This window comes from Geotrypetes seraphini, chromosome 9 (genome assembly GCF_902459505.1).
Source record: "Geotrypetes seraphini chromosome 9, aGeoSer1.1, whole genome shotgun sequence".
Classification (NCBI taxonomy): domain Eukaryota; kingdom Metazoa; phylum Chordata; class Amphibia; order Gymnophiona; family Dermophiidae; genus Geotrypetes; species Geotrypetes seraphini.
The window spans coordinates 8,805,418-8,818,176 of NC_047092.1; the positions used below are offsets into that span (position 1 = coordinate 8,805,418).

General features: G+C 45.6%; 1 protein-coding gene across 5 annotated transcripts in view; it reads right to left on the reverse strand.

The window, feature by feature from the left end:
* Positions 1–12,759, reverse strand: part of GATA3 (GATA binding protein 3) — an 82,178-nt gene that overhangs the window by 40,683 nt on the left and 28,736 nt on the right. For all 5 annotated transcript variants that reach the window (XM_033959710.1, XM_033959711.1, XM_033959708.1 and 2 more), the window contains one exon: positions 831–956. In XM_033959710.1, coding sequence (XP_033815601.1) covers positions 831–956 — 126 coding nt within the window. The remainder of the gene's footprint in view (positions 1–830; positions 957–12,759) is intronic.

Genomic DNA, 12,759 nt, shown 5'->3' on the forward strand with positions numbered 1-12,759 from the left:
CAGTGGCTGGGCCCATTCATGCTCTGATTCTTCCCACTCTCCTTAAAGAATCACATGGGAATGGTTCCCCACAGTTAACCACAGGGACGGAGGACAAATTCTGTCACCTTGTCATTATATAGGATGTCCAACACAGGATATGGATAGCCAAGTTTACACATCAGATGTGGACAGCCATATCTCATTTTTCAGAAAAATAGTTGCCGACTTACAGCCTGTTCTATAATAGGTTCAAGGTTTATTAATATTTGATGAATCGCTGAATACATGACAAATGGAATGCAAGGGCCGACTATGTTCAACTTGAACCTCAGTTTTACAAACTTGAAACGTCCAGATTACGAACAAGGCAAAACAAATGGCACGGACATCTGTGTGGCAGCTTAGGAGCGTCCATATTATTAAAAAAATGGCCGCAGGGATGTCCAGTCGAGCAGCCAAATGAGCTCAGTCGGAACACCTCTCGTGACAAGAGCCAGGTCTAAATTCAGACATCCATCTTTTCAGACACAGACGTTCCTTCCCCTTCTTAAATTGAAAGCAGATATCCATATTTAGGCCCCCACCTAGCCCCACCCAAAACATGCCCAGACCACGCCCCCTTTCCACACGGCTGCACCGTAATTTTAACTGTCCATATCCTGCTTTATTAAAAATTGGAAATGCTGATTTTCAGACGTCCAAAACAGAAATAGAGCTTCTAAAATAACCACCATCGTGCGTTTCTCACAATGTTTCAAGCTGGGTCTGATTACAGCAGACGCACAGAGCGTCCTTCAAACCAGGCGCTCACCACTGCGCTCTGAGCGTTACACAGCCAGGACACTTACATTGTGCAGTTTGTAGTAAAGCCCACATGCGTTGCAAACCGGGTCTCCGTTGGCGTTTCTCCTCCATAGAGTAGTCGTCGTGGTTTGACAGTTGGCACAGGACGTCCCCGCTCTTCGTGCCGCAGACTTAAATAAAAAAGGGAAGGAGAAAAAAAACAAAAACAAGCAAGATGGCTGCATGAAACACTGCCAAAATTGCACATCATTTTAAATAATTACAAAATTGACCCCAGAAAGAGAATTGGTACAGTGGTTGAAGCTAGAGACCCAATTGTAGTTCTCCTGTCCACATCCCACCCTATGACCTTCAGAAGGTCACTTGACCTTCAGCACTGGCCACCACCGAGAAAACGTGAGGTAAAATATTAAGAGAACTGACTGTACCATATAGTAATAATAACAAAAAGGTCTTTTTACTCAGCTACAGCAAAAAGTGACCTTAGCATGTCCTTGCATAGGTTTCTCCTGTGCGCAAAGGCCATTTCTGCCGCAGCTGTAAAACAACCAATATTTTTTTTTTTTTTTTTGCATTACTGGTCATGCGCTAATGTTGCACTAATGCGCTGCTGTTGAAAGAAATGACCACCACCCATTTTCAAGGTGGTAAGGGCTCACGCGGTATTCCTGCACTAACCCGTTAGCGCGCAATCATGTAATTAACTCATCAGAGTGGGAATGCCCCCTCAAAAAAAAAAAAAAATTAGAAAATTTTGATAGCGCATAGATTGGAATGTGCTAAATTGTCGTTTAATGACACAGTGACAAAATTCATCACCGTTCCCGTCCCCACGGACAACCGCGGGAAATCATCCCATGTCATTTTCTAGTGTCTATTTCAACCTCAGTCCTTCTACCCCAGCATTCTTCAAAGCAAAGCTTGCGGGTCAGTGGTTGTGGCCATTCATACTCTGATTCTTATGGGAGCAAGGATAATGAAGCCATTGTGACATCACTGATGAGGTTGGTTCTTAGGCACTGGTGGAATGAGGCATTATGACATCACAATATCTGCTCTGGATACCAGAGACTGTCATTCTGTAGTGTCTGTTTCAACCTCGGTCCTTCTACACCAGCATTCTTCAAAGCAAAGCTTGCGGGTCAGTGGTTGTGGCCATTCATACTCTGATTCTTACGTGAGCCAAGGATAATGAAGCCATTGTGACATCACTGATGTGATTGGCTCTTAGGCACTGGTGGAATGAGGCATTATGACATCACAATATCTGCTCTGGATACCAGAGACTGTCATTCTGTAGTGTCTGTTTCAACCTCAGTCCTTCTACACCAGCATTCTTCAAAGCAAAGCTTGCGGGTCAGTGGTTGTGGCCATTCATACTCTGATTCTTACGTGAGCCAAGGATAATGAAGCCATTGTGACATCACTGATGTGATTGGTTCTTAGGCACTTTTGGAATGAGGCATTATGACATCACAATCTCTGCTCTGGAATGTTGCTGCTCAATCTCAGCATTCTTCAAAGCAAAGCTTGCGGGTCAGTGGTTGTGGCCATTCATACTCTGATTCTTATGGGAGCCAAGGATAATGAAGCCATTGTGACATCACTGATGAGGTTGGTTCTTAGGCACTGGTGGAATGAGGCATTATGACATCACAATATCTGCTCTGGATACCAGAGACTGTCATTCTTCAGTGTCTATTTCAACCTCAGTCCTTCTACACCAGCATTCTTCAAAGCAAAGCTTGTGGGTCAGTGGTTCTGGCCATTCATACTCTGATTCTTCCTTCTCTCCTTAAAGAATGACATGAAGATTGTTTCCCGTGGTTATCCGCGGGGATGGGAACGGTGATGAATTTTGTCACTGTGTCATTCTCACCCGAGTTCATCCTGCACTAGGGCCATTTTAAGCTGCGTTAAGCATGTGTCAGCACCTAATGCAGCTTACTAAAAGAAACGCCATAGTAACCTATTAAATGGCATCAAATAAAAATCTATATGGTCCGTCCAGTCTGCCCGTGAAGTCTTTGACGACTGAACCTGGCATCACAAACACAACTTTTCCGTTGAATCCTAAAATATTATTAGCTAACCCGTCCAGAAGCTACCTAATTATGTTATCATTAATACTCCTTGCTAAAATAATTTTAAAAATATAGATCCCAATATTAATTTCGGGTGGATGGCGGAACAAAGCCAGTGATTGATAGTCAGAGCGCGTGAAACATCTATTTTTATAGAGGCCCTAAGTCTGAGGCAATTTTCCACCTAGTATTTATGATAAGATAATTAGGTAGCTTCTGGGTGGGTTCGCTAATAATATTTTAGGATTCAACGGAAAAGTAGGAATACTTTATAGCAGGGGTGTCCAACCTTTTTGGCTTCCCTGGGCCGCATTGGGCGAAAAAAATGTTTCAGGTTTGGCATGGGAGGAATCCATTCCATCACTTATTTTTATTTGAGAGTTGGGAGGTTCGAGGTTCGCCTAAAAAAAACTCGTCTTTTTATGGACGTTTGGGATCCTTAGATTCAGAATCTTTCACCGAAAATACGAAGTTTGGTTGTCAATGATTTATTATGAAAATTAGGTTTAATAATTACGTTCCAGTTATTTATTTTAATTCTTTATTTTTGTCAACTTTCATCCAGGGTGAGGGATTTCATTTAGGGGAAGATGGTGGGTAGGGGATGGAATTAAGGGGGGTGTAGATAAGATTGAATTAATTCATATGGAAATTAAATTTGAAAGAATGATTTAAATTTGTATGAAATATTATTGTAATTCTTATTGTATTGAATGTATTTTTGCATTATCCTATTGTACTGATTATTGGATTCTTTCAATAAAAATTGTTATACATAAGGTTTAAAAAAAAAAAAAAATGTTTCTGGGGCCGCGCAAACGCTGCAGCATGACAGAGGAGTGAGCTGGCAAGACGGTAAACACTCGGGGGCAGCAGAAAAAAATCACTGCTTTGCCCTCGACCGGGGCCGCACAAAATACTTCACGGGGCCACATGCGGCCCTCGGGGCCACAGGTTGGACACCCCTGCTTTATAGTTTTACAGAGGTTGATCCATTGAGAAATATATAGGCCCTCTTTTACAAAGGCACGCTAAGCGTTTTAGCGTGCACTAAATCAACGCATGCGGTAACCGCCAACGCGTCCATAGGATAACATGCGCGCGTTAGCATTTACCATGTGTTTAACGCGCACTGATATTTAGCGTGTGCCAAAAAGCTTAGCGGAGGGGAGACCGTGTTGTATTTATCACAAACAGAACCACAGAAAGGCATGACGCAATCTTGAAAGAACGGTTTGGGGTTTTTGTGTACACCTATTTGTATTATTCTAAGCCAGGGGTGTCACAGTCCCTCCTGGAGGGCCGCAATCCAGTCGGGTTTTCAGGATTTCCCCAATGAATATGCATGAGATCCATTAGCATACGATGAAAGCAGTGCATGCCAATAGACCTCATGCATATTCACTGGGGAAATCCTGAAAACCCGACTGGATTGTGGCCCTCGCGGAGGGACTTTGACACCCCTGATTTAGGGTGAGAGTAAGGGTGAAGTGAGATCATATCCTCTAAAGCGGGGGTCTTCAAAGTCCCTCCTTGAGGGCCGCGGTCCAGTCGGGTTTTCAGGATTTCCCCAATGAACATGCATTGAAAGCAATGCATGCCCATAGATCTCATGCATATTCATTAGGGAAATCCTGAAAACCCGACTGGATTGAGGCTCTCAAGGAGGTACTTTGACACCCCTGATCTAAGAGAAGAACATTCAGAAATGTGTTACAATGGAACCCCTGCACCATGACTTTCCTGCTTCTCCACAGAACAAGGAGAGTCTAAGAAAAGAATAAAGAATGAAAAATCGTTTAGCCCAGGGATAGGGAACTCCGCTCCTCGAGAGCCGTATTCCAGTCGGGTTTTCAGGATTTCCCCAATGAATATGCATGAGATCTATTTGTATGCACTGCTTTCAATGCTGTTCAGGCAATTAGGCCTGATGGGCCGCCGCGGGAGCGGACCGCTGGCCAGGATGGACCTCTGGTCTGCCTCAGCGGAGGCAACTTCTTATGTTCATATTCATTGGGGAAATCCTGAAAACCCGACTGGAATACGGCTCTCGAGGACCGGAGTTCCCTACCCCTGGTATAGCCTTTTTGGTGTTGGGGGAGGGGGGGAGAGATCTAGGAACCTGGGTTCTGTTTCTTTGTGCTCCCCGAAGCTCACCTTGATCTGCCACCGAAAGAGGCATGAGAGAAATCCAAAATCCCCACTCAATCCCAGAAGTGCCTTAACCCACAAATTGAAGTGCATCAACCCCCCCTCCCCCTTTTACAAAACTATAGCGCGGTTTTTTAGTGCCGACCACAGCGGGAACAGCTCCGACGTTCATAGAATTCTCATGAGCGTCGGAGCGGTTACCACCGCGGCAGGCGCTAACAAAACGTGCTACGGTTTTGAAAAAGAGAGGGGGGTAAGTTAAGGCATGTTAAAAAAAAAAAAAAAAAAAAAAAAAAAAGTTTTCACCCATGTTAAAAAAATTTTTGTTAACACAAATATATCAAATGAGCTGAATAAAAAAAAAAAATTCAAATTCAGGGGGGGAATAAAGGCCAAAATCAAAATATTTGAATTTGGGGGGGGGGGGATTTTTTTGCTGTGTAGACATCCCTAATAAAATGCACCTTTCAGAAACATACCCCCTCTTTTTTAAGGTGCGCTGATTAGCGCGTGCTAATCAAATTAGCGCTAACGTGTCCATAGACTAACATACATGCATTAGCGCGCGCTTAGTCAAAGAAGGCCATGGATTCAGACACTGTCTTAATGTGTTAATTATTTCACATTCCATGGTTTGGTTCAGGGATATAACGGAAAGGGGCATCCAGCCTTCCTCATGTCGTACGTTAACTGCCACTTCCACGTCTCCTCCTCGCTAAGGACGCCGTATGTCTCCTACTGTGCTGAACAGGGTCAGCGCTATATTACGCCATGAGATCTAAGTATAGCAAGCACTTTAATAATAAAGCCAACAGTTCACAACGGTTCTTAAACCTGTCTTGCCAAACATTTTGAAAATGAATTCTTTTGAAATTTTGCTATTATCTTCTATTTATCATTTGTAAATCATTCCCTGTTTATTTAATTGCTGTAAACCAGGGATGTCAAAGTCCCTCCTTGAGGGCCGCAATCCAGTCGGGTTTTCAGGATTTTCCCAATGAATATGCATGAGATCTATTTGCATGCACTGCTTTCATTGTATGCTAATAGATCTCATGCATATTCATTGGGGAAATCCTGAAAACCCGACTGGATTACGACCCTCAAGGACCGGAGTTGCCCACCCCTGGCCTAGATTCACTAAACTCACCGATCTGAATCGTTGTTGGGCAATTCTTGGCCGAGTTTTGCCGAGCGACCGATTCACAACAGATTCTGCATGCAAATGTCCTGATCGGACGCATTAGATATCCCTAATGAATATGCATGAGGCAGATCTGCATGCCTGTCACCTATTATATGCAAATCTGTCTCATGCATATTCATTAGGGATATCTTGACTGGCTGGGGGTCCCCCTGGACAGGTTTAAGAACCAGTGCTTTAAAAAATGTCACAAATTACATGCCACTAAATACAACCCTTTTAAAACTGTACAATTAGGTCACCTTGGTTATGTGGCACGGAAGCAATATTCTTTCAGAGGAGGTCACAGGACATCGATTACAGAGAAACAGTATTTTAAAAATGATTGTGAAATGAACTAAGATCTATGAGCACAACAATCCCCCCCCCCCCAACATACAAAAGCAGAGCCAACAGAAATCCTGAAACATACAGCAGTAAGCATAACACAATAGTGACAATGAAAAGTGAAAAGTATTCTCGTAACAATTTAAACCCCCCCAGGATAGTGGTTTCTAGTGCAGGCCGGGCTGCTGAATGTTCTGTGATGTTCCCGACGCTCATAGGAACTCCGTGAGTTTTGGGAGCAGCGCAGGGCACTCAGCGATCCAGCGTGCGCTAAAATCCGCTATTGCACTTTTGTAAAAGGGGGGGGGGGCGGTTAGTAAAGATATTGCAGCTTTTTAACGCAAATTGTGTTTGAGGTATCGGAGTCTCTTAAACACTGCAAAGAGTCCAGAAAGTCCTTTTTGAAAGAAGTTCGAGTTCATTTCAATGTTTCCATAAATCTTTAAAAACTATATTTGCCAAACATTTTGAAAATGAATTCTTTTGAAATTTTGCTATTATCTTCTATTTATCATTTGTAAATCATTCCCTGTTTATTTAATAGCTGTAAACCAGGGGTGTCAAAGTCCCCCCTCGAGGGCCACAATCCAGTCGGGTTTTCAGGATTTCCCCAATGAATATGCATGAGATCTATTTGCATGCACTGCTTTCATTGTATGCTAATAGATCTCATGCATATTCATTGGGGAAATCCTGAAAACCCGACTGGATTCCGGCCCTCAAGGACCGGAGTTGCCCATCCCTGGCCTAGATTCACTAAACTCACCGATCTGGATCGTTGTTGGGCAATTCTTGGCCGAGTTTTGCTGAGCGACCGATTCACATCAGATTCTGCATGCAAATGATCTGATCGGACGCACGCCCACAGATTGCTGTAGAGCAGGGGTGTCAAAGTCCCCCCTCGAGGGCCACAATCCAGTCGGGTTTTCAGGATTTCCCCATGAATATGCATGAGATCTATTTGCATGCACTGCTTTCATTGCATGCTAATAGATCTCATGCATATTCATTGCGGAAATCCTGAAAACCCGACTGGATTGCAGCCCTCGAGGAGGGACTTTGTCACTCCTGCTGTAAACCGAGTTGAGCTTTCTCAGAATGATGACTCGGTGTACAAAGTTAAGCTTTAGTTTAGTTTAGTCTGTATAGAATGATATCACAGTCACCTTCCCATCCTGTTCTGTACAATTTTTATCATTTCAGCTTGCCCCACATAAGAAAATAAAAGCAGAACTTCTCAAAACCACTGGGTCAGTATTCAACCACCTCGTTCACGTATATTCAAGCTTTGACACTTTTAATAATGCAGCCACTAGTCAGAGAGTCATAGAAATAAAGTTACGACAGGAGGAGACGGAATATCGATGAGAAGAGGAAAGCGAAATGATCACAGGCTGCTCCAGAGCTATCCATGCAGCGCCACGGCAGTCTGTAAAAGTTTTTGCCGCACTATCCATATAGGGCTGGATTCTATCAATAGCACTCAAAATGACACGCCAGGAAAAAAACTTAGCGCTAAGTGCTGTTTTGAAAAGGGCGCGTGCCGTTTATAGAAGAGCAGTTAGGCGCGGACCTCATTTTTGGGTACCGGATTTACACCTGCTGGTGTCCGAGTTAGTTCTGCCTCCCTCAAATTATAGAACTATGCACACAAACTTACAGGACGTCCCTCCCATGCCCGTGCGTGGCCACGCCCCCCCCTCTTGAGAGGTGCGCTATGGGAGTTAAGCGCACTGCCGTATAGAATAGAGCACTGTCAGATGCATGCTCAGATATTAATGGTTGCCGCTTAACATCAATAACTGGCTGCCACCACTCAAATATTCACGTCATTGGGCTTGTTAAGCGGTTGACTTGCGCACACATAAGAACTGCCACCTTCGGATCAGACCTTCGGTCCATCAAGTCCGGTGATCCGCACACGCGGAGGCCCAGCCAGGTGTACACCTGGCGTCATTTTAGTCACCCATATCCCTCTATGCCTCTCGTAAGGAGATGTGCGTCTAGTTTGCTTTTAAATCCTAGAACGGTGGATTCCGCAATAACCTCCTCTGGGAGAGCATTCCAGGTGTCCACCACTCGTTGCGTGAAGCCGAACTTCCTGATATTTGTCCTGGACTTGTCCCCCCCTTAGCTTCGGTCCATGTCCTCTTGTCCATGTCACAGTCTCAGCTCTGGAATGTTGCTACTCTTTGGGGTTCTGGAATCTTTTGTTACTCTTTGGGATTCCGGAATGTTGCTACTCTTTGGGGTTCCGGAATCTTGTTATTCTTGATAATGTTTGGGGGTTCTGGAATCTTTTGTTACTATTTGGGATTCTGGAATGTTGCTACTCCATTGGAACATCACTGATGAGGTTGGCTCTGAGGCACTGTGGAATGAGGCATTATAAGAACATAAGAAGCGCCATCTAAGGATCAGGCCTTCGGTCCATCGAGTCCGGCGATCCGCACACGCGGAGGCCCAGCCAGGTGTACACCTGGCGTCATTTTAGTCACCCATATCCCTCTATGCCTCTCGTAAGGAGATGTGCGTCTAGTTTGCTTTTAAATCCTATGACAGTGGATTCCGCAATAACCTCCTCTGGGAGAGCATTCCAGGTGTCCACCACTCGTTGCGTGAAGCAGAACTTCCTGATATTTGTCCTGGACTTGTCCCCCCTTAGCTTCAGTCCATGTCCTCTTGTTCGTGCATTCCAGGTGTCCACCACTCGTTGCGTGAAGCAGAACTTCCTGATATTTGTCCTGGACTTGTCCCCCCTTAGCTTCAGTCCATGTCCTCTTGTTCGTGCATTCCAGGTGTCCACCACTCGTTGCGTGAAGCAGAACTTCCTGATATTTGTCCTGGACTTGTCCCCCCTTAGCTTCAGTCCATGTCCTCTTGTTCGTGCATTCCAGGTGTCCACCACTCGTTGCGTGAAGCAGAACTTCCTGATATTTGTCCTGGACTTGTCCCCCCTTAGCTTCAGTCCATGTCCTCTTGTTCGTGCATTCCAGGTGTCCACCACTCGTTGCGTGAAGCAGAACTTCCTGATATTTGTCCTGGACTTGTCCCCCCTTAGCTTCAGTCCATGTCCTCTTGTTCGTGCATTCCAGGTGTCCACCACTCGTTGCGTGAAGCAGAACTTCCTGATATTTGTCCTGGACTTGTCCCCCCTTAGCTTCAGTCCATGTCCTCTTGTTCGTGCATTCCAGGTGTCCACCACTCGTTGCGTGAAGCAGAACTTCCTGATATTTGTCCTGGACTTGTCCCCCCTTAGCTTCAGTCCATGTCCTCTTGTTCGTGCATTCCAGGTGTCCACCACTCGTTGCGTGAAGCAGAACTTCCTGATATTTGTCCTGGACTTGTCCCCCCTTAGCTTCAGTCCATGTCCTCTTGTTCGTGCATTCCAGGTGTCCACCACTCGTTGCGTGAAGCAGAACTTCCTGATATTTGTCCTGGACTTGTCCCCCCTTAGCTTCAGTCCATGTCCTCTTGTTCGTGCATTCCAGGTGTCCACCACTCGTTGCGTGAAGCAGAACTTCCTGATATTTGTCCTGGACTTGTCCCCCCTTAGCTTCAGTCCATGTCCTCTTGTTCGTGCATTCCAGGTGTCCACCACTCGTTGCGTGAAGCAGAACTTCCTGATATTTGTCCTGGACTTGTCCCCCCTTAGCTTCAGTCCATGTCCTCTTGTTCGTGCATTCCAGGTGTCCACCACTCGTTGCGTGAAGCAGAACTTCCTGATATTTGTCCTGGACTTGTCCCCCCTTAGCTTCGGTCCATGTTCTCTTGTCCGTGTCACATTGGACATTGTAAATCATTTTTTTTCCTGCTCTATTTTGTCTGGACAACATATATATAATCCAGGGGACAGTGTCACTGGCAGGGGGCACATAGGGGATGCTGCTGAATATCTGGTCAGAGAATGACACATTGACGGGATTTGTCACCATCCCCGTGTCATTCTGTAAGGAGAGAGGGAAGAATCAATGGGCCCAGCCAGTGACGAATGCTGGTGTAGAAGGACTGAGGTTGAGATAGACACTGTGCGCTAAGCTTTCTAGCGGGCGCCAAACACACGCTAAACGCTAATGCGTGCATGCTATTCTATGGATGGGTTAGCAGTTAGCGCATGCGTTGATTTAGCGAGCGCTATAACGCTTAGCGTGCCTTTGCAAAAGAGGGGGGTAAAGGTTGCCAGTCTGGTATCCAGAGCAGATATTGTGATGTCATAATTAGAGAATGATGCAGGGACAAATTTGCCCCCGTCCCCGCAGGAATTCAGTTTCCCTGTCCCCGTCTCCGTGAGTTTTGTCCCTGTCCCTGTCCCATTCCTGTAAGCTCTGCCTTAACCACACAAGCCTCGAACACTTATGATTTTAAAGGGTTTGAGGCTTGTGCAGATGAGGACGGAGCTTAGGCATTGGTGGAATGAGGCATTATGACATCACAATCTGAGCTCTAGAATGTTGCCACTTAGGATTTTAAAGCTTTTGAGGATTGTGCAGGTGAGGACGGAGCTTAGGCATTGGTGGAATGAGGCATTATGACATCACAATCTGAGCTCTAGAATGTTGCTACTTAGGATTTGAAGGCGTTTGAGGCTTGTGCAGATGAGGACGGAGCTTAGGCATTGGTGGAATGAGGCATTATGACATCACAATCTGAGCTCTAGAATGTTGCTACTTAGGATTTGAAGGCGTTTGAGGCTTGTGCAGATGAGGACGGAGCTTAGGCATTGGTGGAATGAGGCATTATGACATCACAATCTGAGCTCTAGAATGTTGCCACTTAGGATTTGAAGGCGTTTGAGGCTTGTGCAGATGAGGACGGAGCTTAGGCATTGGTGGAATGAGGCATTGTGACATCACAATCTGAGCTCTAGAATGTTGCTACTTAGGATTTGAAAGGGTTTGAGGCTTGTGCAGATGAGGACGGAGCTTGTAGCAATGCCGCAGGAAAACAACGCGCAGGGACGGGAAAATGAATTCCCGCGGAGACGGGGAAAAATTTGTCCCCATGTCATTCTCTAGTCCTAATGCCTCATTCCACCAATGCCCAAAAGCCAACCTCATCAGTGGTGTCACAATGGGTTCATTATCCTATACATGGCTCACATAAGAATCAGAGTCTGAATGGGCCCAGCCATTGACCCTCAAGCCTTGCATTGAACAATGCTGGTGTAGAGGGGCTGAGGTTAAGAAAGGCACTAAAGAACGGGCCCTGGGTTCACCACTGTTGGAAACAGGATACTGGGCTCGATGGACCTTCAGTCTGTCCTAGTACAGCAATTCTTATGTGGAGCCAACTATAGGACAATCAAGCCATTGTGACATCACTGATGAGGCTGGCTCTTAGGCATTGGTGGAATGTGGCATTATGACATCACAATCTCAGCTCTGGAATGGTGCTACTCTTTGGGTTTCTGCCAAATTTGTCCCCATTCTCACGGTTAACCACAGGAAACCATTGCCATGTCATTCTTTAAGGAGAGAGGGATGAATCGGAGTATGAACGGGCCCAAACCACTGACCCTCAAGCCTTGCATTGAAGAATGCTGGTGTACAAGGACTGAGGTTGAAATAGGCACTAAAGAATGACATGGGATGGTTTCCTACGGTTATCCTGTCACCGTGTCATTGTCTAGGTGGAAGCAACCCAGGTGTACCTTGGGGAGCATCTGTTGTGTAACAGCATCCGGGGGCCCAGATTCCATTATGGAATCTTAACAGAAACCTGGATCGGCTGCATAATTATAGACAGCAGGTCTATGGGAGACCCACCGATGTCCCATCCATGCGCACACCCTTACAGAACACAGCTTTGCACACGCACGTACGGAAGTGCTACGCATCTTTTGCTAGCAACAGGCTTAGAATTGCCTTTTCAACATTTTCCATGATTTGGAGCTTTCTGAAAGGCATATCTTTCAACACAAAGGGTCAGACGGAACATTCAGGGCTCCTTTTACGAAGGTGCGCTAGCGTTTTTAGCGTGCGCCAGCCGAAAATCTACCGCCTGCTCAAATGTCACGCCTTCGTAAAAGGAGCCCTCAGACAATGACAAAAGGCCAGATGTGAAAGGCAGAGTTTCTGCTGGATAGGTGGGGATTTCTTGCAGCAGGAAAGTCAGTCCGGAGGGGAAAAACCAAAGCCATAAACGGTACTTAAAAAAGCAAATTATATTCACAGCTTTGGGGGGGGGGGGGGAGGATGTAAGAAGTGC